Raw genomic sequence first — 27,988 nt, 5'->3', positions numbered from 1 at the left:
AGAGCAATAACAGAAAGCGAATTGGTACAGTTATAAGAATATCTTGAAGGTTGGACATTCTGTGCGAAGGTGGCTAGTCAAGAAGTATGAAATACATATTTTATACAGGACCATCTTTCGATCCATTTTAGTTCGTTGGGAGGCATCACTATTTGACTACAGTATTCAATTCCCATAACAAAAAATCGCTGTTCTAACTTCCGTTATTTGAAAACATGCGTACGTTTCAATATCTCGCAGACTTGAAAGAAAGAGCAAATCAAAGCTGAAGTGCGTACTATCCGTACAATTCCCGCGCACCGCGGCGCTGTGTTTTTCTTGATAAAAATTATGGGGTTTTACGTGCCAAAACCACTTTCTGATTATGAGGCACGCCGTAGTGGAGGACTCCGGAAATTTGGACCACCTGGGGTTTTTTAACGTGCACCTAAATCTAAGCACACGAGTGTTTTCGCGTTTCGCCCCCATCGAAGTGCGGCCGCCGTGGCCGGGATTCGATCCCGAGACCTCGTGCTCAGCAATCCAACACCATAGCCACTGAGCAACCACGGCGGGTTTTTTCTTGATAGGTGGCGCTATAAGGGCAATCGCGAATAACTTATGTTCTTGCGAAGTCTCCATGTAGCCTGAGAAGAAGGAGCTCTCTTTGCGACAGTAAACGTGTCGATGAGCTACGTCCTCAAGGTACTTTCTTTCCCTAAAACAAATGACAAAACTGACGAACCTGCCCAGATGTGTTAATGATTATGAAACAAGCCGTAAGAAACATGTCACGTCTCGCAGGTCAATATGGCCGGAGCTGCGTCATTTCAAATAAAACTCATTTTAACTGCTTTTTTTTTTCAATTTGAAGTATCCCCGAAACACGGCTGCAGTACAGACAGGAGCCATAAATAACAATTATTGAGCAGTAAAGACGTAATATCAGCAACCTGATACGTGACGTAACACTGCTAACAAAAGGCGTGGGTAAATGGCGCCTCTATTATCTTCGTTGTCCCTGATAGCAGCAATGCAGTCAGGAGAACGGCTTCCTTACGTGCAACCTTTTATTTTTTTTTTCTTTATTTTTTTTAGATAAATGAATCACCGCAGTACGCGTTGGCTTGGCAGGATGGTGCGCCAACCATTTACAACTTGGCCAGAACAAGACGACATGTAGACGTGTTGATAGAAATTTGCATCTCTTAAAGCGCGATCGATGTGTTTTATAGAGCAAGGACGGAAACATGGACGTTTTCTCACACATCACTCTTCAATATAAAGGCCTTTGTATGCACTAACTTAATTTCTCTGTAGCAATATTAAGGTGGAGGAGTAAGATGCAGTTAGTGGTGGTGGTTGCGATAGTAATTTTACTTATTTGGAAAGGTAGTAACCGTTACAATGGGCGGCTATTGCCAATTCTAAAATATAGTAACCGTTTTTAACGTAACTCATCAACAATTAACAACAAAATGATAGGGCCTATTTGGCTTACAGCGCCGCTTCCATTCTCGTATCAGGTAAGTATAATTGTAAATGCACAGATAAGTAAATATACGGAAAGGAAAACAGCGAACTACATTGTATCCGTTATACTCATCAGTTCGTGGTATGTAATTGTCTTCCTTATAGCCAAACAATGAAGTTATGACATCAATGACTATGCGCAACTGCGCTGCGCAGGAAGCTGTGACCGAACCATAGGCTAAAACAACGGACGCCGAATACAACACCGTAGTTACTGCTCCGTTCTTTTTCTTTTTTCTTAATTTGAGAAGGCGAGTTCAGGAAGACTTATAGCTGTATACTTCGAGGAGAAATGGTAGTAGCGGTGAGTACTTATGTGTTTGGATAAGTAGTCAGTGGTATTAACCTAAATTTCTATAGCGTATACTGTCGGCGGCACATATACCCGTTAATCCAAGGTAATGAAAAAAGTCACATTACACGAAAAATTTTTCAACACAGCGTAATAGAACTTGGGCAAGACAAACGTTACTATCTTTAGACTTCTATGCAACTGTCGATCTTTTATATTGGTAAACAGATAGTAAAAAAGTTAGTAACGGTCAGTGAGGTGTGGCAGCTTGTGTGGTTTCTATCATATTACTGTTCTCTCTTTTTCATGAGTATAACATATGGTACTCTCCTTTCTTCTGTGCATGCAGATAACTGATGCCGACCTCCGTTTTACTCTACATTTACACGCTGCATGAAGATGCTTTTGAAAGAGTGCCAGCGTGTTTACTTGGGCTGGTTGTTACACCTCGGTAAAAGAACATATTTACGAACGCCACTCAGGGCACAAGAAGAGGCAAATGGTCACAATCACCGTGACATTCTTACCATATCGAAGGAGGACTAAAAGCGGCACGCCGGATTTCACCTTATTCTTGTCAACCATTTATTTTAGACAATGACATTATCTCGCGGACCGTGGTCGCGTTGGGCGCCACTTCACACTTGCGGCAGTGCTGCAGTGGTTTGGCTACGCTGGCCCATTGCATTTTCATCTTTTTTTTTACTTACACCTGGCGCAGTAGCTCAGGGGTTATAACCTTCTGATCGTGAATACGAGAACACGAGCTCAACTACTGGCGGCGACAGTCACATCCAAATTTATACGGAGTGTCAAAACTCAAGCATACATTTATTTAGGGCGCCCATTCACAAATACACGTCGTCGTGTATAACTTTGACCAATTCGTCACATGTACCTTTTAAGCAGAACATATCCTTACTCGGAAGTGATGCAATTTACCCGAAAAGCATCCTTGCAGCGTGAAGAGTCGCCCTCGCCTCACAGTCGAACCCGTTACCGCCGCCGGGACGATTTGCATGGAACACATGTAGTCAAAGTTGACCCGAAGATGGGCACAATGACGTATTTCATATCTGGACTTTTCTACCACATAGTATGAGTATATAATTTCTACTTATTAAGCATAAAGCCTTTCCGCCGAATATGCACATCATTTATACTCCGCCTCGGATACAGTCCCCTTTTTCTAATCACTGGAATACTTAAAGTGCTAATGCATTTCCGTAGTACCGATAGTTTTTTTCAAGATGAACATCTAGCGAGACCGTTGCTTCCGCAGTGACAGTTAAGCACCTTCATCCTACCTTTGCGACGACAGTGGCAACTTCTGTCGCGAGTTTTTCCAGCTTCTCTTTCCAAAGTTTATACACGTGACTGAGACTCGAAGCGTCGCGACGCGCTGTGACGACGGCTCTCGATAACGGAGCAAGAGTGTTCAGGTGGAAGGGGAGGCAGTACTCCTTATCGCTGGGTAAGTGTTGCACACACATTCGCAGACACTAACAAGAGCGTGCAAACACACAAACACACACACGCACATGCGCACGCAACTGTCACGGTCGGACAAGGGTCTGCCAAGAAGGTTGCACCAACTGCATGGTGGGCAGCAAGCCTGAGATAAACGACGTAAAAAGAAAACTGCATGCTGTAGAGAAGCGCGATTGCTTCAGATTGATAAGTGCGTCGCACTCTCTCCTTAGTCTCCTTTTCACCGGTCATCCTTATTATGCGGTGTCCTTCACTTTTGCACTCTTATCTGATGTAGACAGAATGATGCGCTATCTCCGAATCTTACTCATGGGGTTACAGTCCTTGAAGATTGGGTGACGAGAGGGTCAAGACACGTGGCACCGTGATTTCCATAAACATGGGTACCTCCCATGCCCAAATTCGCGTTGCAAGAAGAAAAGGGAAGAAAACGACTGCAGTTTTTAGTTAGCTGAGAATCGCGCTGCGGCGAAATCTTAGAATGCGGCGGCAAATGGTCTCAGCACAAAATACGACGGCCAAAGAATGCAATAACCGGAAACCTTCAGACGGTGGCAGTATGACCGCTCCTATACCGCCTGTATTAGTGACCAGCAGGCAATGCTGGACGCTAATATTATTCGTCCATCTGTCTAATCGTTTGCTTTGCGCATATCTATTGCTCCCAGCGAAGTATTTGTACTGTTTGTAAGACTTTCAGCCATCAAACAGAATCGATATCGTTTCCAATGCCCCAGATAGATGCCTATGGTGATGAAGCAGGTGGCAACCGCAGGTATTCTCTTATCGACCTCCGTAGGGGCTTTAGGCGAATATGACTGACCGAGGAGACAAAGAAGTAGAGCACATTAGATACACACTTTTCTTATTTGAATATAGTTTCCTGCGATTGGGGTGAAATAACTCTCCGGTCGGGTTCCAAGAGACTTTTTTTATTATTATTATATGGTGTTTGGGAAATGTCGCCTTAAACTGGCGCCGGATACTTCTTGTCACATAGGGATATGAAAAATAGGATCAACTTAAAAGCACTAAAACTGAATGTCAACTCCAAACCACAACAGCACGAAGTCCAGTCACATAAGTGCACTAATACCACACTAAAATTAAAAAATTTAGCTCAGAAACAAAGCAAAACAAACTCCAGTCACACAGGTGCACTAAAGACAATACAAAGTCCAGTCAGATAACTACACCAAAATAGAGTGAGAATATCACCGAGTAACACTCCGCTCAATAGTTTCTGAGAATATTTATTGCTCCCTTTTAGAAATGTTTGGAGGACCAGTAATGCTCGTCTTTGGGACGCATATGTTGGCGAAGGATCTAAGATTTTCCTGAAGCTGAAGGGCCTGCGGTCCAATGCCATTAAATCACGTGCTAAACGTCATGTCTCTGTGTTTTGTCGCGGAGATTTGAACAGAAGATGCTGCATATCCTCGTCCTCGGGGCCAGAAGTACGTTCCGAACTATCAACTCTTGAAAAGTTTTCCTAGAAAGTGTTTTGTATGGGGGGGGGGGGGGGGGGGGTACCGAGCCGCAAAGGGTGAATGAGTGTTTCAAAGGCTCTGGCAGTATTCGATGTGGACGGGATTTTAAATTGAAGCGAATGGTCGATGTTAAATCATTCGGAAGATTTCGAGTTCTGATCAAGCCATGTCGCTCTGCATCGACGGACTGAGATCCGTCTTAGTATGTGCCGCGATTCGCCTAGTGTTAGAGGGAGACCAAATGGGACGTTGTTAACATGCGCTTGTCCCGCTGTGATGCCTGCGGTGACATCCCCAGGGAGATTGAAGCGGCCAGGCATCCACTGGAGCATTATTGTGCGATTCTCTTCACTTGCGTTTGTGAGTTCCTTTTTGTCTCGTAAACTAACGTCATGTTTTGCGAATTGCTGATGTCATGAATGGTATATATAAACCATACCTAGGCAGCACCCGCTGTGATTGCTCAGTGGCTATGGTGTTAGGCTGCTGAGCACGAGGTCGCGGTGTCGAATCCCGGCCGCGGCGGCCGCATTTCGATGGGGGCGAAATGCGAAAACACCCGTGTACTTAGATTTAGGTGCACGTAAAAGAACCCCAGGTAGTCGAAATTTACGGAGTCCCTCACTATGGCGTGCCTCATAATCAGAAAGTGGTTTTGGCACGTAAGACCCCATAATTTAAATACATAGGTAGCCTTTCCAATGTTTACACAGACGACATTATTGTTTTTTCGAAGGCTAAATATGTGAATCATAATCACATTCCTCAGTTCCTGATTGAGTGTTATCAGCTAAGCGCAGCTGAAAGTAAACCTGAAGAAAAGCGCATTTAATCAAGACCAAGTAGTTTTCCTCGGCCGGGTCTTCGACGGGTCTGCTAAAAGCACGCAGCAAGATTCGCTCGACCGAATGTCCAAGTTGGTGAATCCACACAATGTCCATACTCGGCGGTTATATTGAGGCCTGTCTGGGCATTCAGGTGTTTTATAAAGGACTATGAGGTAAAGATCAGATGTCTCACATGTTTGGTGCAAAAGGCGTGCCTTTCCAGTGGTATCTGGAGTGCCAGAGCCTAGTGAAACTGATATCATCTGATCCATTCTTCTGCGTACCTGACTTTTTCTTGCCTTTCCTGCTGAATACCAACGAACTGTAATACGCAACAGGTGCAGTTCTTCATCAAAAGTTGGCGAAATAATGTGATCACCCTAGGCACCACGTAGTCGGTTATTACAGCTTTGCGTTGAATTCTGCTGAAGACAATTACACCACCATTAAAAAAAAGAAACTCTGGCCGTTTTGAAAGCTGTACATAATTTTCGACCATACCAGGAAGAAGCGAAATTTACCATTTGTATCGACCCAGAAGCACTGACGCGCCTTCTCGGCATGCTACAATCAAACGCTAGCTACAACATTTGGAACGTGACGTATGAAATCATCCTGGTCCGTTGTTAACTGGTGCCGATGCATTGTCCAGATTACTTGTTCACGAGAAAAGCGATAAACCTGATGAAATAAATTACATTTGGTTGTGGGAAGGCATCGAAGAAATGAGGTTAATTGACGGAAACGATAATGTGCCACCGACAAATGGTTTTCAAGGTGATTCATCTGTATCCCGATAGCCAACAGTTGGGGGGACATGACGGCTTCAGACGTACCAATAAAAAAAAAAATTCCTTTCGAAAGGTTCACCTGGGCAAGCATGAAAGACGATATGAGAAACTACATTCGCGTGTGCCACCTATTCGAAATTGCCAAAGTGAAATTTAAGCAGGCGAAAGATGTAATGATACCATCGACCAATGCAAAATAACGACCATGGCCAAAACAGGAAAAGAATACGCCAACAGTGTGATTGCTCTTCTTCTAGACGAACGCTTAAACGTTTAAAAAAAAGATGTTAGTGTGCGACAACCGCCCTGTCTTTCGGAGCATAAAGTTGGCTAAGTGAGCTCGAAATAATCTGATCACAGTAAAATTTTAATCATCATACCATCCTGTAGCAAACGGCCTTGCTCAACGTGCCATTCGGGACATCAAACGGTACATGACCGTGCACTTCAATCTCCAGGTGGCTGGAAATGCTGTCTCGAGGCTGCCACATGACATCAAAACCTCTCATACACCAGTGACTCGGGATGCATTCTGTTTTTGCCGACAAGGGAATTGTCTTTACGCCGCCTGCACATCCCGAATTGCGTCTACTCGAGGAGCTGTCTGATGGAAGTCAAGAAAAGTGAGATACAAGAAGAAGCCTACAGACAGCGCATAAAACAGAACTTCTACAAGAGGGAGAGAGAAACAAGCTTTAACGATGTACTAGAGATGTTCGTCTGGCTGTTCACCTGACATGCTACTCCGGTTGCTGGGGGATGATTATGATATATACAGCGATAAACATGAATGCAGCTTTTTACTCACATGACGACGAGGACAAAGAAGAGGCTGAGACACACGAGCGCAGACTTACAACCGTGTCTTATTAAGTCTGCACTCGTGTGTCTCAACTTCTGCTTCGTCCTCGTCTTGTGCGCAAAAAGCTGCATTCATGTCCTACCAACATGCCCAAACAGTCACCTTAGTGATAAACACTTAACAGCACATACAATCACACACACGCACATACATAAATACACACTATAGATATATTTACAATGTTTCGTGAATGCTCGTGGCCCACAAGAACGTCAGCAGCGCATTCGTGGCGTGTAAAGCCCAAGCGGTGCTTTGCCATGGGCCAAGAATGTACCGTAGCGCCAAGCTCGAGCCCCGTTGAAAGTTGCAGTGCTGCCATCAAAGACTTTCTCTCTCTCTCTCTCTCTGACGCGTAGCGGCAGCAGTTTCACAGAACATGATGCAAGTCTTCAGGGACGTTACATTCAAAGCACATTGGCGAGTCCATGAGCTGAATCTTGTTCATGAAGTAGTTCGTGTAGGCCACATTGAGTTTTATGCGATGAAGGCATGCTTGGGCTTGTCTACTGAGGCCTCACGGCATGTGAAAGCCACAAGATGGATCTATTTTGTATAGAGTCCGTACCGGTAGCTTGCATCTGTCCAGAAAGATCGCTGGAGGCGCTAAGCGTTTGCAGATACCAGTGTCATGCAAAAGGATAGAAAGTTGGGCGAGTTCGTACGGTAACATGATCTTGGATTGTAGCGGGAAGTGACACGGTCTGCTTCTAGTTTGTGTCCATGTCACTTCGCGCTACAATTCAAGATTATGACACCAGGGTCACCGCGTCTTTTCTCGAGAAAGGTATTTAGACCATTTCTATCGAACTGTCGCGTCCAGCTTTGGCAGCATGGTCAGCCTGGACGTTGCCTTGTATTCTGCAGTGGGCTGGTAACCACTGCAGCACAACGCGGTGATGCAGTTCGCAGGCTTTATTGCATAGGCGTGTGATGTCCATTACGAGTTGTCCCTGCGACTTCAGGGACTGCAAGGCCCTTCTTGAGTCGGTGAAGATGGCCAAAGACTCAGCTGTCTGGTCGACGATGTAAATAAAAGTGGCCCACAGTGCAGCTAGTCCAGTGGCTGTAGCTCAAGTGCTGTAACTGAGAGGGACAAAGATGGTAACATTCGCAGACGGAATCCACACGGCAGTGGCTGATGATGATGATCATGATTCTACAAGAGGCGCAACACCGACATACCGGATATACAAGCTGAAGACCACGTCCTAGCCAGAAGAGGACATGTAACTGGCAACGATACGTTTTAAAGGGGCCCTAAACCACCCCTCAGGCTTTGTGAAAAAACTCAGTCCGCGGATAGCCTATGCTGCTTGGAAAATCTGACCCAAATTTTGCAGTCGTTCGGGGCACGTGAATTTTGCAAGCGGAGCGCGGAGCTATCTTTCTCTCAGGCGCTATCTTTTCAACAGAAACCTGCACCTCACTGTTCTCTAAATACTTTGTTTCTTAATATTGCTGCAGGCCACTCTCCACATGCCAGTTAGTAGCACTCTCGCGAGGTACCCTTCCAAGCGCCTGCTCGCCTGGCCATTAGAAGAGCGCCAGCAATACCTCGCGCATTGCGAGACAACGCGTGTCTCTCGTAAACGCGCTCACGACAGCGCCCGAGTCACCCCACCCAATGAGACGTCATGGCGTGGCTCCTCGTCATCGGGGCGCGTGAAAGTGTGTTCGGTGGAGAGACGTTCTTGACTGTTGAATAGGTTCCAGCTAACTGCGCTAGCAAATTGTGTGGATGTATTTTAGTCTTGAGTTTGCGGGCACGAGTTCGCCCACAAGAAACCAGTTTGTTTAGTCCGTTTCGTTGAAGAGTGGTGCAATATAGCAGTTTCCAAACGCGGCTGCTATTGGCGAATGGCTGACACCAATCAAGAACGGTGTTTGGATCAGTGCGCTTCTTCGAACTGTTACTATGTATATTTATTGACTCAATTTATTAAACAAAAGTATGCGACAATCTGTTTTCGAAGTTTGATAATAATTACGTACTTCCGGAAGAAGCCGACTATCATCTGCTCACGTTCGGCCGCGGCCGCCCGCGTAGAAATTAAACTTTGGCCACCCAGCCTATAGGTGTCGTAGCCACCGGTTATCGCCACTTTCGACTTGTTTTGAACGTTCCACTGGCTTCGAACCACGCGAAACCTAAGGTTAGACAACACGCACGCTTGTTAGCGCTTCGTCACACCTGGCGGCTCATGGTTAGGCGCCTTGGCAAACTTAGCTCCATATCGAAGTATTATAGCGCTTCAAAACACTCAAGTTTGATGTCGCTGCTCTCAGTCGGTCAAGATGGTGCAGGAAAAAGCCGGTCCGCCCCACGTAGCAGAGCCAGACAGGAGCATATGAGCGCGAGCGCGCACTCTAGCCCTGCCGGGCACAGAGCGAACGCTGCAGTTGCATGTAGCTGCGGCCTGCTACGCACGGCCTCCGATACCGGCGCGTGGAAATTTCGGAGGCCATGTGCTAAGTAGCGTAGATACCACGGCCGCCGCGGGGTGCCGCGATGGTCCACAGGCGGAGCGCTCAGCGGCTCGCTGATAACAACATCCTCCGGCACATCGTAGGCGCAAAAATCGGAAGTAGTGTCGTCTATGTGAACATTCAAAATCAAATTTGAACTGCGCGCCACAAAGACGTTCAGTAGGCGGAGCTTTTGTGGCAAACCCCGCTCCCCGTAGCCTTCGCAGGGCGAATCATCGAAGAAGGAGCGGAAACATATCGCGGACGGTATGTTTGTTTGCCAATGTTAATAAGTCCGCTGGTACTGAGAGCGCTGAAAAAGCTTTTGCGGCCATGTATTTTTGAAATGGTCTAATATAACACAAAATACATGCTTCGACATTGACAAAAAAATGCAGCGCCCTTTTTAAGGACCATTCCGTGCAGTTAGTTCATCTCAGAACGCTGTCTAGAAGACGGTCTGACACCTGGGAGCATTCGGTCAAACTGAGTGCCTCTTAATTGGAAATGTGTTCAAACATTACACCAGTAGTTGTAAACAAAGAAGCCGGAGGGTGAAGCAGGCTATAATTTCCACCTGAAAGATGAGAAATAGAAGGGGGGGGGGAGAGAAGAATAAGAGGGGTTTGGATTAAAGGCGGACGACACCGATCTTTCCGAAGTTATCTGTTCTCGCTAAATATTCAACTCAGGATCGCTACATCTCACATTATAATTGGCCATAAATAAATACATTTTTTCTAAATTTTGCTGTAAATTAACACTATTTCGCACGACCGCACCCCTACCCTCTTACCAACAGTCCTATAACTGCTGGGTCATTGTCCAGTCGCCCGTAGTTGCTAACATTGACTTGAGAAAAAAAAAATCGGGCAAGCAATAATATGACGGCGATCTTCACTGTAAGAAAATGATGCTGTCGCAGTAAGTTAGTTCGGAGACGAAAGATTCATTGAACTCAGCTCTCCTTTTCTTATTTCGTGCACTTCTTATGGGGCACAAATAATTGCACTGTTCATAGCCATCTTCCCCTTTATGATGCCTATGTGACCATGAGAACATTTCCAAATATTAACAGGTTTGCAATGAATTGAATGGAGTATAATACGGGCCGAATCAGATGCTTCCTTGGACAGGCTATCCACAACTTTCTAGAAGTTCTTCCCAAATTTAGGAGTTGTGATACTGCTTAATTCGTGTTGCTTGATTGCGCAATGCCATCCAATATATTTCTTTCTAATTATCATGCTTGCATCGTAAAGTGGCCAACAACATGTTTGTAGTCGCATCCTAGAATAATGCCCCAGCACGTCTTTAAATCTTGGTTTAAGTTAGCTAGGACACCTTGTAGTTATGTAGTTATGTAACGTGCGTGTTTGTGTTTAAGCTTTTTTTTCTTTTTTTTTATCCTTCTTTCTTTCTCACCTATGCATTCCCTTGCCCCTCTTCCAGTACAGGGTAGCCAACTGGAGATAATCTCTGGTTAACCTCCCTGCCTTTCCTTTGCCTTTCTCTCTCTCTCTCTCTAAAGAAAAAGTTCAGAAGAAAGGCAACTCGCAGAAATTTTTGTTCGTTTGCCGATTTAAAAGAATATATTTCGGCAATAGGTTTCCGGGCTTCTGTTTCGTTCCTGCTGTCCTCCGAAGAAGACGCACCAGTGAGGTTCTGTTGCATTCGCTGGGGTGAGAGTGCGAAGGTAGTCAGCTGGAATACCTCAGATTCAGACTGTCCCAAAGCGAAACACGTATGCTTACTCTCTAGGATTGCAGATTTTTGGGGCTAGCTGGTTCGTTGCGTTAATTGAGCTCATAGCCCTGGATTCACGCGGACAAGAAAGATGACAGGACGTACGCTATTTATTTCAGAAGAGCATGGTGCTTATACCGGCAAAACAAGCAGAAATCAGCGCACGTGCAACCCAACAATTTCCAGATAGGCAGTTTCTCTTCTGCTCAGAGTAATTGACTGGGCGCTGACGATAACGGCGCACGTCCTGTCGTCTTTCTTGTCCGTGTGAATCCGGCGCTATGACCTCAGTTAACGCGTACTGTCGGTCTGCCTAACGTACCTGCATAACTCTATAAAGGCCGGCTCGGGATACAGACACCTGTGTGGTCCGCTTACAAGATTACCCGCCGTCTAAGTGTTCGACGAACAGCACGTCAGCTTTTACTCGGTAGAGCTGAACGTTCGCCTGACACTATCGGAAAAAAAAAAAAAATCTGTTGGTGGGCCTTTGGCGTACACGTGATACCTTCAGAACTAAAAAAAACTCTCGCAGCTCGTTTGACGTGTGCAAGGAGAAACGAGCGCAATTACACGGCCTTGGCGCTGTCCTTTAGCTGTAGTGAAGGCACTTGTTGCAGCTTCGCGTCTTTACGATTGCAGCGTTTCTCTGCAGTCGACGCCGTCGCTAGGCATTCGATCATTCATCGGGAATAAGCGAACATCAGGTCTTGTCGGGGATAAAATATATTACAAACTATACACTTAAATGGTCCCGCCAAAATATTCGGCAATGTGAGCGGTTTGAATTTGCCATATTTTGTGCGTGTCTGTGTGCCTGCTCTTGCTTTACAATTTGACAATGCCGGCACGCACGAAATCTCCAGGCGAAGACTGGGCTTCGGAATGAGACGTCTTGCGCAGATAACGGCTGTCACATTTATTCGTGTATTCAATCGTGAGCTAATAAACGCGATAACGTCTATCGGCCCTCAAGTGAATCTGATAATGAAAGAGAGAGCGAGCTGAAATAAAGTTTCAGTGGTATCCGGAGGAGTTTGCTTAGTGACGGGTTCGGCATGCTAGTTCGGTAAGGTTCGTCATGCTCCAGGGGAGACGGCGAGAAATGAAACAGAGAAAGTGAAAAAAAAAAAAAAAACGTGCATGCAAGCACCGCCACTCTCTAGTTCTTTCTTTTCTTTTTCTCTCTCTCCCACACACACATGCACTCGAACCCAAACACAAATACGTAAACTGGCGTTAGATGCACTAGAGTGGTCGTTATTTATAGAGTCTCATTTAGACCTTCCTCTCGGAGAAACGCTATAGATACGTTGCGAACGGAGCCAACGGCACTCAAGGTCATTCAAGAAAACTGATGGAACGCCACCAAAATTGATCCTATAGTCATAATACAACCGAACATAAAAAAAAAAGGATTTAGCTGGAAGAGTGAGCGAAATGTGTAGAAAATAGACTGAGCGAAAACAATTTCCCCCTTTTTTCACTACACCTGTATCAAACACCACAGGATGAAGCTGCAGTAAAGGGGCACGTCGGGTGTACGCGGATGACTCATTACCACAGTATCAGAAGCTTCCTAAGCTAGACAAGTGTGAGTCGTGCTGTTAAGGCTCCCTCTCTCTACAGGAAGAGACCATCCATCGTCCTTGTATGGAAGTGGACGGCAAGGCCAGATGACCCTGATGACAACGATTGTAAACACAATTGACCTTCAGCGACCCGGCGGTTCGTTCAAGGGCGCGATGTCCTCGAGCGCGTGTTATCACCGGTCTCCTCTAAAGGAACTGCGCGTCGCATTGACTTGGTTGCCACTATCGCGTTTTTTATATCCATCGCGCTATCAAAATAGGATAGCAAACCCTACAATAAAGCGTATGCAGATGTTGTACTTCGGTGCTACTTCTACGTCACGCAATGGCCAAGGCGAGAAATTGCAGAAATAGCGAGGATGTATTTCGCTCAGTCAGCTTTAACTTTTGTGCGGTCTAAGTGCGAGGCGACGCCTAGTGGTTGACCTAAGGTCAAAACAGCGTGTTGTGCTACTAACAATTCGCTTGAGAAGGAACACGTGGTCATTCGAAAGCCCGAACACTTCTTGCGGAATCCGGTGCGGCTACTCAGCGGCTGTATAGCATTTCGGTGCTAAGAATGAGGTCGCGGGTTGAGTGTTTGATTTTATTCACAGTAGAGATCTTACAAAAAAGTATAGTATTAAGGTATCTGAGTCCCTAGCGTGAGGCTATTTGAGATTCATTCAAATATAAGTGAGAGGAGATCATATTACATACTAAAATTTTAAGTGAATGTGAAAGTTACATAAGAGACCAATGCGACCTGAGTCAGACCATAATAAAAAAAAGCTTGGTACAATGTACTTATGCAAGCAACTCATCCATATAAACTGTGCACTATGCATTGAGCACATAGGCAGTATTACCGGTGAAACTGACTACAAAACGAGTTTCAACACAAGTGAATCGAAAAAACAAAATAAGCATGAAATCAAGATGGTGGTGCCGTACGAGGATAGTTATATGTCACGTAAAGTCCCTAATATTTCTAGTTGTCAGAGCTTCAAACCAGGAAAGCCTATGTTTTAGTTGATAAATTCCTTTCTAACTCTGAATAAGTTATTTTTGTGTTTGCTTTCTGGTGGAAGACTATTCCATTCCACACAGTGACAGGGTGCACGTTTTAATGAACTTCAGATGGCCAAAAGTAATCGGCATTCCTTCTCTACGGCGTCCTTCATAACCTAGCGGACAGTTTCGGGACGTTAAACCCGACGATTCAATGTAGCTCTTGCGGAGAGCGCCACGTGAAAGTCATTTAGGTGCTGTCCATCTTGATTTTTTACTTGCGCGTGAAGGTGCAAACGAGCCCTAGCGTGTACTGCTAGGTGGTGGTGTGTTTTGAGCACGATGTCTTCATTCCCATTCACGAAGGCCGCACTGCCATGGAGACAGAAAGATTGACACTGACGCGTAAACCTGAAAAGGATGCGTACCTTCCGCTGTCCTCCATTTCGTGTTTACGCGTTATTGCTCTTGTGTGTGACATCTTTGCAGCGCAACTTGACCCCCTTCCCTCCCCCCTCCCCTCAATACACCATGCGGTCCCGCCATACCGATATAAGCCTCCCCCCCCCCCCATCGAAGAACTGAAAATTTCATGTTCATTTTCCCCTACGGTGTCTTATATATAACGTGTGTTATTGTTTCGGGACGCGGAACCCCATACATGAATTACTTAAGGGCGACCTGGCCCACCCAAAGGGAGCCATTGTGTCATCTGCTGTAGTAGTTTATCCTGAGTTCTAACTTTTTGGCGGTAGCGCTTTTTACCACACTACTCTGATAGTTTTGGCATTACAAGTGTGCCTCAGCAGAGGTTGTGCCAGATTCCTTTATTCTTCTTTGTGCCCGGATTGTTTACATATCGCAAACACGCGTCCATTTCAGAGCATGCCGCTTGCTCAAGTACAACCACATGAAGAAGACACACAACGAAACGAGAAAAGCGAGGCGATTTTAATTGTTTAGTTCAAATTTGTAGTGAAATGTCATGTTTAATTGAAGTGGGTATAGTCCCCTGTAATCTAAGGCCCGAGTTTGGCCTCTCTGGGCATCTTGTACCTAATGTGCTGAGTACGAGGGCGCAGCCACAAAAGGTGATGAATGAAGACGTACGAGTCTGGTACTTAGGACGCGTTCCAAGGTTCCAAATGGTGTCAGGGAAAGCCTAGCCCGAAGTCTCTGAAGACAAATTTGCGCCACTTGGCAAAGGTTGCGAGACGGAATGAGACACGTGGGCATAATTTCACGTGTGTTACGTCATAGATTTTACTGCTGCGATTGTAGGAAAGCTCGGTGCTCAGAAGGAAACGAGGCTTGTAGGTTGTCAGCTAAAGAAGCTCTACAACCCATTTGGTCGGCCAAGCTATGCAACGAACATCGACTGTGCCCCAGAAGCCAATGCACTGCAACGCTAAGCGTGAAGACTTGCTTAGTGTATGTACTGGTTGGCAGATTTCAACTGTCTTGTTAACTTTCTGGAGTTCGTTCAATTCACCGAGTGATTCAATGTAAATGTTTAGCTTCTAGCACTTCGTAACACACTTGGTGGCATGATGTACGGCTTGTAGTTCTAGTAAGAAGAAAGCCGATGTTTCAGCGATTTTATCCTCATCATAATCGTCATTAACAAGTATAGCTGAATGGGCGAGTTGGTGCATCAAATTCTTGTCTTGCTTTAGCGCAACTAAGTTTGAGTATGAAGGGACAGGTGACAGGATGAGCGCTAACTTCCAACTTGGAAGTTGGAAGTTAGTAGGTACTCCTTCATACTCAAACTGAGTGGCACTGAAGCAAAACAACAACAACAACAACAACAACAACAACAACAACAACAACAAGGCCTTTCCCAGCGATCTCCATTACCCTTGTTTTGCGCTTGCGTTCCACTGGCACCCATTCTGTAACTCTAATGGCTCACTGGTTATCTGCCCTACGCATTACATGGCCTGCCCAGCTCCATTTATTTCTGTTTGCGTCAAGTAGAATATCGGCTATCCCCATTTGTTCTGTGATCCAAACCGCTCTCTCCCTGTCTCTTAACGCTACACCTGAAATTTTTTGTTTCATTGGTCCCTGCGCGGTCCTCAACGTGTTGTCAAGCTTCTTTGTTAACCATCAAAAATTCAGCTTCTGCCCCATATGTTAGCTCTGGTAGAATGCAATGACGGTGCATTTCTGTTTTCAATGACAGTGTTAAGCTCCCGGCCAGAATTTTCTAATGCCTGCCGTGTGCACTCCAACGCATTTTTTATTCTGTAGATTTCCTTTTCATATTCAGGGTACGCTGTGAGTAATTGACCTAGATAGACGTTCTCCTGTATAGGCTCTAGAGGCTCAGTGGCGATCATGAATTCTTGTTCCGTTGCCAGGCTATCGAACATCTCCTTTGTGTTCTGCATATTAATCTTCAACGGCAGGCGAGGATGGAAGAACAGTTGAATTAATCAAAGATAGAGGACATTTGATGCTTGAATAGATTGCGGCCCTTTACACACCTCGCGACTTGATGTGTACCACAGAGCTGGAACAACGCCAACATTGTACAAATCCATAAGAAAGTAGACGTTAAAGAATTGCAGAATTATAGGCTCATTAGCTTACTTTCAGTATTGTATAAAATACTCACCAAGATGATTTCCAATAGATTAAGGCCATCACTTGACTTCAATCAACAAATAGAACAGGCTGGCTTCAGGAAAGGATTTTATATAACGGAACATATCCATGTCATCAATCGGGTATTTGACAAATCTGCGGAGTACAATCAACGTCTCTATATGGCTTTCATATATTATGAAGAGGCATTTGATTAGCATTTGATAAGGCATTGCGTAATCAAGCAGTACAGCAGGCATACGGGAATATCTTCGGTGAGAGAGAGAGAGAGAGAAAGGCAAAGGAAAGACAGGGAGGTTAACCCGAGATTATCTCCGGTTGGCTACCCTGTACTGGGGAAGGAGCAAGGGGATGCAATAGGTGAGAGAGAGAATGATACAAAAAAAGAAAAACCTAAACACACACACACGCACGTACACACGAACTGTTTCTGTGGGCACTGTCACGCAGCCCGCAAAGGCGTTCCTAGTCTTACACAGTGTCACCGGACTGTCCTACGTCCCACAGTGTACAGGCACAATTTGTCAGAAAGTCCCGTGTTTTTCAAGTGTCACAGCAGCGCCTTCATGGCAGATCGCGCTGATGTTCCCGTAGGGCCAGTTTCCAAGAATCTTGTTTTCTGACATTGGGCGCTTGTCCAGTTTGTCTAGGGTGGCTGAGAGGACCGCTCTTTGTGGGTTAAAACGAGAGCACTGGCAAAGAAGATGCTCGATTGTTTCATTGCATCCGCAAAAGTCACAAAGCGGGCTGCTGGCCATTCCAATAAGGAAGGAGTAGGCATTTGAAAATGCTTCTCCAAGCCATAGACGGACTAGAAGGGTGCAGTCACGTCGTGGAAGCTCGGGTGGAATACGGAGCTGTAAATGAGGGTCCAGCGTATGAAGGCGTGCACTTGTGAAATCGGATGAATTCCATTGGGCTAATGCCAGGTCACGCGCAAGTGCGGGAAGTTTTTTCGCTGCGTAGGCTCTCGAAAGAGGAATGGCAACGCAGTTGACGCCGTCATGGGCAGATCGGGCAGCTGCGTCTGCCCGATCATTGTCATGTATGCCACAGTCACCAGGCAACCACTGATATATTATATCGTGTACTTTGTCAACTAGTCGATGGTGGACTTCCCTGATCTCTGCGGCGTGCTGCTCATGTGATCCATGGCGTAGTGCTAAGAGTACAATCTGTAGGGCTGCCTTGGAATCACAGAAGACTGACCATGCATGGGGTGGTTCCTCCTCAATGAAGTAAAGAGCCCCACGCAGGGCTACCAGTCCAGCAGCTGTCGTTGATGATACATGTGACGTTTTTAGCTGTATTTTGACAAATCTGCTGGTCTTGGTCTAGGTACTGGTCTTGGTACCACCACAGCGGCAGCTGCACTTGCAGATGTGACTGAGCCATCGATGTAAACGTGTACGCGGCCACTGTGCACCTCATGTAAAGGTTCTGTGACCTGCTTAAGGGCAGATGACGGCATTTTGGCTTTCTTCATGATTCCTGGGATGGTGAGGCGTATTTCAGGTCTGTGCAGGCACCATAAAGGTGAGGATGGTCTTGCTGCAGGCATGCAGTTCGATGGCAATGAGGTACGATTAGCATCAATTATACGACTGAAAGTTGTATGTGCGCTTTCTGCGGGTAGAGCGGCAAGATGGTGAGAAGGTAATCGGGCAACGTGCCGAATATGCGCCCTGAGAGCGTCGGTTGCAAAGTACGTTGATATTGTGTGATCTCGAGCTATGACAATCGTTGCCGCTGTAGACGCACACCTCGGAAGACCGAGACACGTCTTTAGGGCTTAAGCTTGCAGTCCCTGGAGTACACGCTGGTTTGTTTTGCAGGTGTTACCAAGCACAGGGAGGCTGTATCTTGCGAAACCGAGGAACAAGGCGTTATAAAGCTGCAGCACTGACCACACCGAAGTGCCCCATGACTTTCCGCCGAGAAATTTGAGATGTATTATTGTCAATAATCTCTTCTTCAGGTATGAAACACGCGGGTTCCATGATAGGTCGCGGTCAATAATTACCCCTAAACAGCGGTGTTTCCGTGCATTTGCAACTGCCTGCCCATTGACATTTACAGTGTAACGCTTCATTGCCTTCCGAGTGAATGTAACAAGGCAGCATTTCTCTGAAGACAGCTCTAAGCTCTGTTTTCGCAAGTACTGTGATGTTAACGTAGCTGCCTATTGTAGCAGTGCACGTTGATAGTTCTCATAACATCCTTGTCCATCATTTCCAGATTTGCCCATTGCGAATCAATAAGTTGATGAAATAGTGCCTCGTAGGCAATGCGCAGTTCGTGGACTTGCGGACCGCTTATTGACGCAATTCTGCGTACTTATAGGGTAGAGTTGCCGACGTTTTGTGCGTACTTTGCGAAGCTTTCAGTCACCGGATCCAAACTGGTGGATCTGGGAAACTAAGCATTCGCCCTTGTTCAGTTTTCTGTATAGTTGCTTAGTCACGCTTCAGTTGAAAGCCTCCATTAGATGGCCCTATTCTGCTGGACTTGTTAGCTACCTGCGTTTAGCGGGACTTTCTTGGTTATTAGTTTCCTTGCTTTTACTGCCTTCACAGGCCTGAGCTTCAAGTTTGGTAGATATGGCTTAGAAATCCTGATATTTCCTTTTTTTCTGGTGGTAACAGCGAACGCTAGGAATTCCTTAGGGCTAAAAAAAAAGAGGGGACCAAAAGTGTCGCGGAAGCCACCACGCTGTCGCCGCGTCGGAATATGCTAGCTCCGCAAAGCGTCGGTCTACGTTCGGCACATCATCATTATCAGCGCAAAGAGGCCTTGAGATATATTTGGGAAATGTGAGTCAATCAGCAAGTTTTAGGCTCGAAACGCCATTCTCAGACATCTACCAGGGGAAGTGATAAAGAAACTGTCCCGGGAAGAAAAAAATTAATTTAAAATAATCATTTCCTATTTTTTCATTTCTTTTTATTTGTTTCTTTGATGATTCACACCATTGACCCACACCCCTGCTTAGGCCACTGAGCCATGCTTTTCATTAGAGTTCATTCTCTGTCTCACTCCAAAGTCCATAGTTAAACCAAGCACCTAAAATTTTTATTGTACGTAATCCGCAAGAACGCCCGATTCCCCCGCCCCCCTTTTGTCCGTTCTATATATAAACTCTCTTCCACATTTGCTTCTGCCTAGACACCGCGCGAGCTATTTAAGCCTTTGCTATAACATCTCTAAAAAAGGAAGAAAACAGGTTTATTCAAACCCAAATTAACTGACCCACAGCTTTAATTTATGCTCCCTATTTTCTCCAAATTCATATTCAAATGCGTAGTCATGCCTGTTTTAGAGCGCTTCTCGTCGCACTAGCTGATTTCATTGGAACATGAAGCGTAATCGAGTAAGATGCTCAGAGATGGTTTCGGTCTCTGTCGTCGTGTTTTCGTCCGCAGTGAAAGAATGCACTCTCGCAGTAGGCACACACCAAGGGCTGTCCCTCGGCATCTGTTGCGATCTGCCGCAGCAACCGCGATCCGTACACGGATGAAAGTGAGAAACGCTTAACCAAGCAAATCCTTCGTAGTTCCCGTGTGCCCGGTTTTCCAGTAGCGAAGTTTCCTTTTGTTTGCCGTCTTTCGTCTTCCTGCCTTCCGCGTATTGCAAGGTGATCACGAAACCACACGTGCGTGGGCCAAGCTAGAGAAACACCGCGCAGCATTAGTCGCCGAGAGCACGCAGTGTAGAGCAAAGTCACGGGAACGCCGCGCCTTTTTGTGTAATGACGCCTCAAGATCCACATTTTAAGGCGTACCTCAACGGTTGATAATCTGCTTAAAACATTTTGTGCGCGAACAAACAGGGACGAAGAATAGGAGCAACACAAGGCCGAGCGCTCGTCCTTGTGTTGCTCCTATGCTTCGTTCCCGTTTGTTTGCGCACAAAAAAATTTAAAATGAATCTGTTCCAACTAGGCAGACTCGCAGTTATGATAATCTACTTCTCCTGTAGTTTTGTTTGTTCCTTTTGTGATCGGCTGCTGTGGGCAACGTGCTCACAGAATTATTACGGCTACTCAGTTTCTTTTTTCTTAGTTTTTCGTAAACGACACTAGCAAAATTATAAGGAAATATACCAGAAAAAGGCCCGAGAATTTATCCATCGACCCGAGAATTTAGCGATCCAGCTAGTCGTGAAAAAATGGGCCACGGCTTAGCTCAGCTAACCCTCGATATGCAAAGCGAAAGCTTGGGTTACTCTTGCTTTCACTTCGTTAACCTTTGATTTAATTGTAATTATTATACTTAGGTATATAATTATCGTTAAGCCAGGTATGACGGCTGTGCCTATAGGTCAGTGGCAAGATATGACTGTGATTAGGCTTGGCTAGACACGCATCGTTCGACGGTGCGACGCCTATTGTACCACAGGGAAAGCGCAAGTGCTAGACATGGAAAGAGACGCTGCGAAAACGCACAGCGTCGAAGCACAAACGGACAGGGTGCGAACGTGGTCGCTACATTGATCTCGACGGTGCGACGCTTGTTGCAATCCGGACCCTCTCCAGTGAAGCAGCTCCGTGCGAGATATCCACGGGATGGTCAGACGCCGCTTGGCGACGACGGCTGAAAGCCTCCCGCTACCGCGCAGGCTCAGAGAAGACGGCCCGACCTCGCTATCATCCAAGGCCAAACTCGCACTGACTAGGCGAGCGCGGCGCTCCTGTTAGCCAGGCGCGCGGCGACTTAACGTGGTCAGGCGGCAGCCCAGCTGCGGAGAGCGCATTGGCGAAGCCGGAGGCGGCGGCGGAGCTCGGCGCGGCGAGTCACGTGATGCTTTGCCAAGGGTATGGCACAGCTGCTGTCAAATGAAGATCAAACTGCTGGCGACGGCGAAACATTGCTCGACGCGGTTAGTAAAGCTTCCGCTTTAACAAAGTTCAATTCCGTGCGGTAGAACGAAGGTTTTAGGCGCATGGCTATCGCTCTGTGGTTCCGGAGGGCGCTTTCCAGAGCATTCTTCCGCCTTCCTCGCTTGTTCAGCAGCTGCATTTCAACAATTGTTGCCTATGTACGTACCATCTCTGCTACTTGTGCGTGCTATATGGCATGGCCCAACATGAGCCGCCTATGCAGCTTTCGAGAGGAGCTCGACCCCGCTTCCCTTCAATTGGACCCCGGAGCTTTAAGGCTCGTGTGCGCGTTCCCATAGCTCCACGAATTTTGCAAAAGAGCACCCCGGTCAGAAGCAGGATCGACATGGATGTACGCATGCAGGGTGCATTAACAAGTAGTCGTGAAATACTTATAAAGGCGAGTTAATGCACCCGGGTGTTCATGCATGTGCAAGCGGAGCGTATATGTCAGCCTATCGCCTCAAGCAACGCCAATGCAAGTCAATAGCTCGAAGACTCTGACACATTCGCGCGTTTGTAAACGTATTCTACTGCGAGCAAACGAGAGTCGTGAGGGTCAGAAATGTTCACGCGTTCAATGTATGCGTCTTTAAGCGTTTTATAATAGTACTGAGATGCGTAGAACGTGGTACATGCGCCATAATGTTGTTTTGTATTCCGCGCCATTATGTATGATACTTATGCCATATTCGGCTGGTCCCTACCACACTGTGGCTCGGGTACGTTGCAACGATGCCGATATAGCTCCTCATCTGAGCCAGACAAAGCGTCACCAAGTCGAACGTGCAGCCACTCGCCAGAGCATTCGGAGGCCTAAAGAGGAAACACGTCAGCACTTTTGCAAGGAAACAAGGAGCGCAGACGCCGAGGCACGCAGCCGCGGCTGACGTCACGCCAACAAATGACGCTGCAAGAGCCACGAGGTCGGAACTCCCCTAGATCTCGGTTATGCCTCACTAAGCGAAATTCAAGTGCGGTGAATTCCAACTTCCAACATAAACCTGGGATAATTTAGGCTTAATCAGCGCGTCATAAAATAAGGTTAAACAAAGTTGGGAGACAAAAACAGTATATATAAAGCGACGGAGAACGAAGAATCACGATTCTGAAGAGGCGTCAAAAAAGAACGTTCCATTTGACTCCAACTTCCTCATATATCTCTGATCCTGCTTGGCTCTCAAATTTCCAAAGGTGTCATACGAATTTCCATGCGAAGACGAAGTTCAGCTGTGCTCGCCGCAAAGTGCGAGCGTCGAATTCTTTGCATTGAAAACAGGACAGTTTTGCATCGCTCGCGCATGTGCTGCGCGAGGAGAGGAATAACCTGTGTTTTCCAATAGTGACAGACAGCTCGGCATTGCTGAGAGGAAGGAGCGTCGACAGTATTCTTACCCACTAGATTTGTGTTCAAAAGCATTTAGCTGCCGCAGGACGTTCGCGAACAGAAATAAGGTTACTACTTAGAACGTTAAAAGAGCATGCCGATTGTAGTGAGGGAGTTATTTTGTGCGCCAGCGCTCTTAAAATCAAGGCAGGCTCAAGCATATGCACCAGTATGAAGACGAAAAAAAAAAGAAAAACATCATACGGAACAAGCGATGCACCTTTTCGCGTCAGTTATTTTTATTAAACTAGAGTTCAGTTCACGGTGTTATCAATTTAGAGAATGACAAGAAAACTTCATTCTTTAGGGGTCTTCATTATGCCGACTACTCCGTCCTACAATTAATCAGCGCTTCTGTCCTGTCGCCATTGTTGAGGCATACTGTCTGGCCGGCTCTAATATCCGTCAACCTGCTACACCGAGCATTTGTATGTCTCGCAGTGCCTCTTCGGTGTTCCTCCCCTGAAATTTGGCGCACCACGACTCTGCTTCGTGCTGTTATGAAATTATTCTGACTACGTGGACAGTTCCAGCCGCGAGCTGCAATATAACGGCACAACATTCAAAGGGGTTTTCAATACATGTATTCATCACCGGTGAAATCGGCCGCTGCGAGCGCGTGCACAGCATTAGCCCTTAATTCACACTTAATTGTAGCAGTTAAGTGCATCAGCTTTGTTTCGCGACTCACTCATTATGCCGTAAGGAGTGTGCGTGTAAAGAGCAACATTAGAATCGGAAGGAGCTGCGTCACGCGCATAACGTCATGTAGCAGTAGGTGAATTGCGGCTCCGATGAGTATAGCTGCTTTACAGCAGCTATAAAAACGAAAAACAAACTACCCACATTGTTTGTCCAACAATTCTTTTCATTGTTTGTCGACGACAAACTACAAAACGGTACTTTATATTACATTCTAACATGGAACAACACCTTTCTTTGGACTTTCGCAGAACGTGCTCCGCCAAATCGTAACGATGTCGCTTACTTGCAAATTATTAATATTTAATAAGTTATGGAATAGCTGTTCTCGGTATAGCTGCTATGTACAGCAGCTATGCCGAGAGGCGTTACGAACATGCCGAAAGCGTCCACAGTTCCTTCAAAACAAAACTAGTGGAAGGGAAAGGGAGAAGGAGGAAAAAGATTGGATAAATGCAGAGATATGAGGCAGCTGTTCTGACTCCTATAGATCCAGAAGTGTGCGTCTATTTCGTGGTAAAACACGCGCAAGGAGGTTGTATCATTTGGAGGTGACGCAGTAATAATAACAGGCAGAGGTCGCCAGAGACACATCGCACGGCGACAGCAGTCATATTTCTTAAAGTGGCACACACCTGAATTCACTCAACATCGATTGCGTTCCCTCGATCCCTCTATGCAACTGCGGCTGTTACCAGGTCTTCCGCGAAACTAGGAAACAGTGCTGTGCCGCTTACGTTTGCGCGTCGCATTCACTAATGCTTATGCATTTTTGATTGGAATGGCTGATAGCGCCGAGTGCAATGCCTGCGGTGTCAAGGAAACCATAGAACACCTACTGTGCTACTGCCCATCTTTTGAAGATGAAAGGCAAGACCTCTGCACAGCTCTCAATCAGCTAAATGGAAAACCGTTCACCTTGAACAAGATCTTGGGAGCATGGCCTCGCATATCGCAGCTACAAAAAGCCACAAAAGCGCTGCTGCGACATTTGAAAGATAACAGATTGAGTCAGCGTCTGTGATCCGGACTGACTGACCGACTGATATCCCCAGTGGACTTTCTCTTCGTTTAATCTTTCCGTCCCCCTGCCCTTTCCCCAGTGTAGGGTAGCCAACCGGGCTCAGTCCTGGTTAACCTCCCTACCTTTCATTTATCATTTTCTCTCTCTCTCTCTCTCTCTCCAAAAGTTCTATCTAGGCCTCTATACCCGTCGCCGCTTTCGCTTTGTAGTGCAATGAACGACGCGTTCTTCGTGCAGGCAAGAGCATGCCGAGATATTCAAGCGATATCCTCGCGGGAAACGACGAGAAGCGGCGTAATCAGCGTAGTATTGCCGATGGCATTGCGGGAAACGAAGTTCGTGCTTCGTCAGAGCCATCCACACTATGCGGCAAACAAGTTATGTATGTCAGAAGGGCGCAGCAAGCTCGAGGTAAACCTGTGGCGGAGCGCGCGCGACCCGCGAACAGTTCCTATACACACACGTCCGGGGCTCGAACTTCTCACACACGTCTATCCTTCGCGTTGATGACAGGGAACCAATGTTGCCTTGCAGGCGCACGGGTTTGTCGATGTTATAGAAAAGGTCTACAGATTTCCACAGACAGTACTGTCCTTTTGCGAGACCGACATAATGATCGTACTGATGCAACGATATTCCAGACAAGTGAATGCAACTGAAGCCTTGGTGAAAGCGGATTTGAATAAATTTAGCGCTACCGAGCAGGCGGATTTTCTATAGTGTGTACTCGTATTTGCGCCTAGCTATGTCTTCCATGTAGTTTTAGTCTGTGCCATGCCGGCCGAGGTACTTGGCTAGATTTTTAATTGTCATTGATTTCTGATTTTTCCCAGTTGTCGGGGTTTCGTTCTTATACCTAAGTTCGCTGGCTCTTTGAAGTCCTACTTTCTCAGCGTTCCACAACTTATTAAATATTACTAATTTGCAAGTAAGCGACATCGTTACGATTTGGCGGAGCACGTTCTGACAGACCAAAGAAAGGTGTTTTTCCATGTTAGAATGTAAAACAAAGTACGGTTTGTAGTTCGTTGTCGACAAACAATGGAAGGAAATATTCGACAAACAATGTGGGTAGTTTATTTTTATTTGAACTGTGCAAAAATGACTCTGAAAAGGAGATGACACCCAGTGCAGTTACTTCCAACATCTATATATAAAAAACGAGCGTTCTTTCAACACCTGCATTTTGTTTTTAATTTCGGAGTTTTTTTGTTAAATCGTCTTTGATAAACGGCGCTGTTCCGCTTTCTCAGGGCATTTCTGCAAAAGGCGGAGATTACTTGCATGACAACTCGCTTTGTCCAGGTAGATAATTAAACATCATGAACATCATTACGATTATTTTCTTTTTTCAACTGTTTCCGTTTCTTTATTATATATTTCGCACTATCACCACTTTCAAGACTACCCGGCTTAAAGAGGTAAGCGAAGTACATGGGGCGTTGTAGTTAGGTTGCTTTAAAGCGTTCCAAAAGCGCTCCCCGAGCTGATCGTAATTGGAACGTCCATGCGATTTCTAGCAAACCTCGGGGCAGATCATTTAACCACTTGGCTTCAATTGCTATTTGCACCATGTGCCTTAAATTTGTTGACAAAAATCTTGACTTGTCAATATTTTCAGTGAGCTGCCGGGGTGCCGTGATTTGTTTGGCCGATGATGTCCACCTCTTCAAGTAATCCCCCAGCAGAGCAGATTTGCTTAGTGTGCTACATTCGATTTGAAAAAGCAAAACACTTCTAACAAAAAAAGCATGTTAGTTTCAAAATGAAATCATCGTATAAAGTAAGCGTAATGTGTTTATTCTCCTTGTTATCAATTTTCTTGGCAACGTTTAAACCAGAACATCTCTGCCGAACAAAACAAGTTTCTAGCATTATCACGTATACCGTATCGTCCACTCTATGTCAGCGCAATTAATTGGCAAGCGTGACGTTGATTTAACCGGGTTAAAACCTACCCAACACTAATAGCGACAGCACCGTGAATTGCCGACCGTTTCTTCTGAGTGCTTGCCCGTGGGTAAACGTAAACAGAGGCACGTTTCAAGGATGCATGCCAGATTCTGCGTAACGGGCAGTTTCCGATGCGAGTTTCTGCGCTCTCTTCCATTATTTCCTAAACCGATTAGCGACACTACGCGGCGTGCGCCATTAACAAGTACGAGCTCACTTACCTCCGTAGCTTGCATGGTCGTCGGTCGGGCCATCTGCGTCCGGCAGCTTCTCCACGTAGAAGATGCCCGACACCATCGTCGCCTTCACTGGGGTAACGCGGGAGGGCACTTGTTACCCGATGCAGGCGGAGGATGCACCGTTGAGCGTCGGCACGCGAAGAGAACGATGTTTGTAGCGAACCTAGTTCGCTCGAGACGGCCGCCGCCCGAGCATTACCCCGGCCGTCGGGGCCCGCTATGCGTACACGGTGGGAGAAAGCGTTGTCCGGGATCTGTGCAACCGGTTCCACCGCGCGCCTCGACGCAGGCCAAGTCGAGCCTCCGCTATACGCAGGACGTTCTACGCGTTCTCCTCTCTTCACGCTTGGAGGAACGTTCGACACGTGGTGAGCGCGACGTTCGAATGTACAGCGCGGCCGGTTGCTGCCGCCACCGTTTTCGCCGCTACCACGCTGCTTCGTTCCCCAACAAGCGCGACTTCGAGTGCCGAGAGCCACGAATGCGTTATTTACCGACGGCAACAAACGTGTTGGCGACGACTGACAACAAGCGTGACTTGGACGGCGAAGATTCTGTGCCAACGAGCACGACTTGGCGGATGATGATCGTCCGACCTGCGTATCCACGACTTGACGGTGGTAACGACAATGGATCGCTGGTGATGTCTGACGAACACGACCGGGCTGGTGAAGATTCTCTTACGGCGTAGCCACGACTCGATGCGGCTATAGTAATCGATCACTGGTGACAATTGTCACGCACCAGTCGTCGGTGATGATCGCTGGCTAACAACGCATCCGCTGGTGACGAAAGCCCACCAACAACGAAGACGACTTTAATGCTGAGGATTCTTTAACGCAGGTGTTCGCAGCTCCTGAGAATGGTACGGGCAGGGCGACGCTAAGGCCGAAACTAAGCGCGCTGCGGTTGCACGTGCACGCTTGTCGGTGCGCTCCGATTCGTTAGCGCATAAGAATCGAGAGACGAGACCCGAGGCTATGGCGACAGCTGACACCACTAAAAAAAATTGGCGAGCAGCGGAGGCCGGGTTTTTAAAAGGAGGAGGGCTGTCAGGAATGCGGCCAGCTTGGTTTTCAGATCGGGAAGCACGATATGCTTGTTTGCTGGATAAGATGGTGGGTCACTCTGG

General features: G+C 46.5%; 1 protein-coding gene across 1 annotated transcript in view; it reads right to left on the bottom strand.

The window, feature by feature from the left end:
• LOC126544086 (Na(+)/citrate cotransporter-like) overlaps window positions 1–27,213 on the bottom strand; it is a 119,029-nt gene extending 91,816 nt beyond the window's left edge. Inside the window, exon 1 of the mRNA XM_050191292.3 lies at window positions 26,839–27,213. Coding sequence (XP_050047249.2) covers window positions 26,839–26,914 — 76 coding nt within the window. The 5' untranslated portion in view covers window positions 26,915–27,213. The remainder of the gene's footprint in view (window positions 1–26,838) is intronic.
• Window positions 27,214–27,988: the final 775 nt, after the last annotated feature.

This window comes from Dermacentor andersoni, chromosome 3, assembly GCF_023375885.2.
Source record: "Dermacentor andersoni chromosome 3, qqDerAnde1_hic_scaffold, whole genome shotgun sequence".
Lineage (NCBI taxonomy): Eukaryota > Metazoa > Arthropoda > Arachnida > Ixodida > Ixodidae > Dermacentor > Dermacentor andersoni.
The sequence above is the reverse complement of the archived record's forward strand: the minus strand, read 5'-3'. Positions and strand labels throughout refer to the sequence as shown.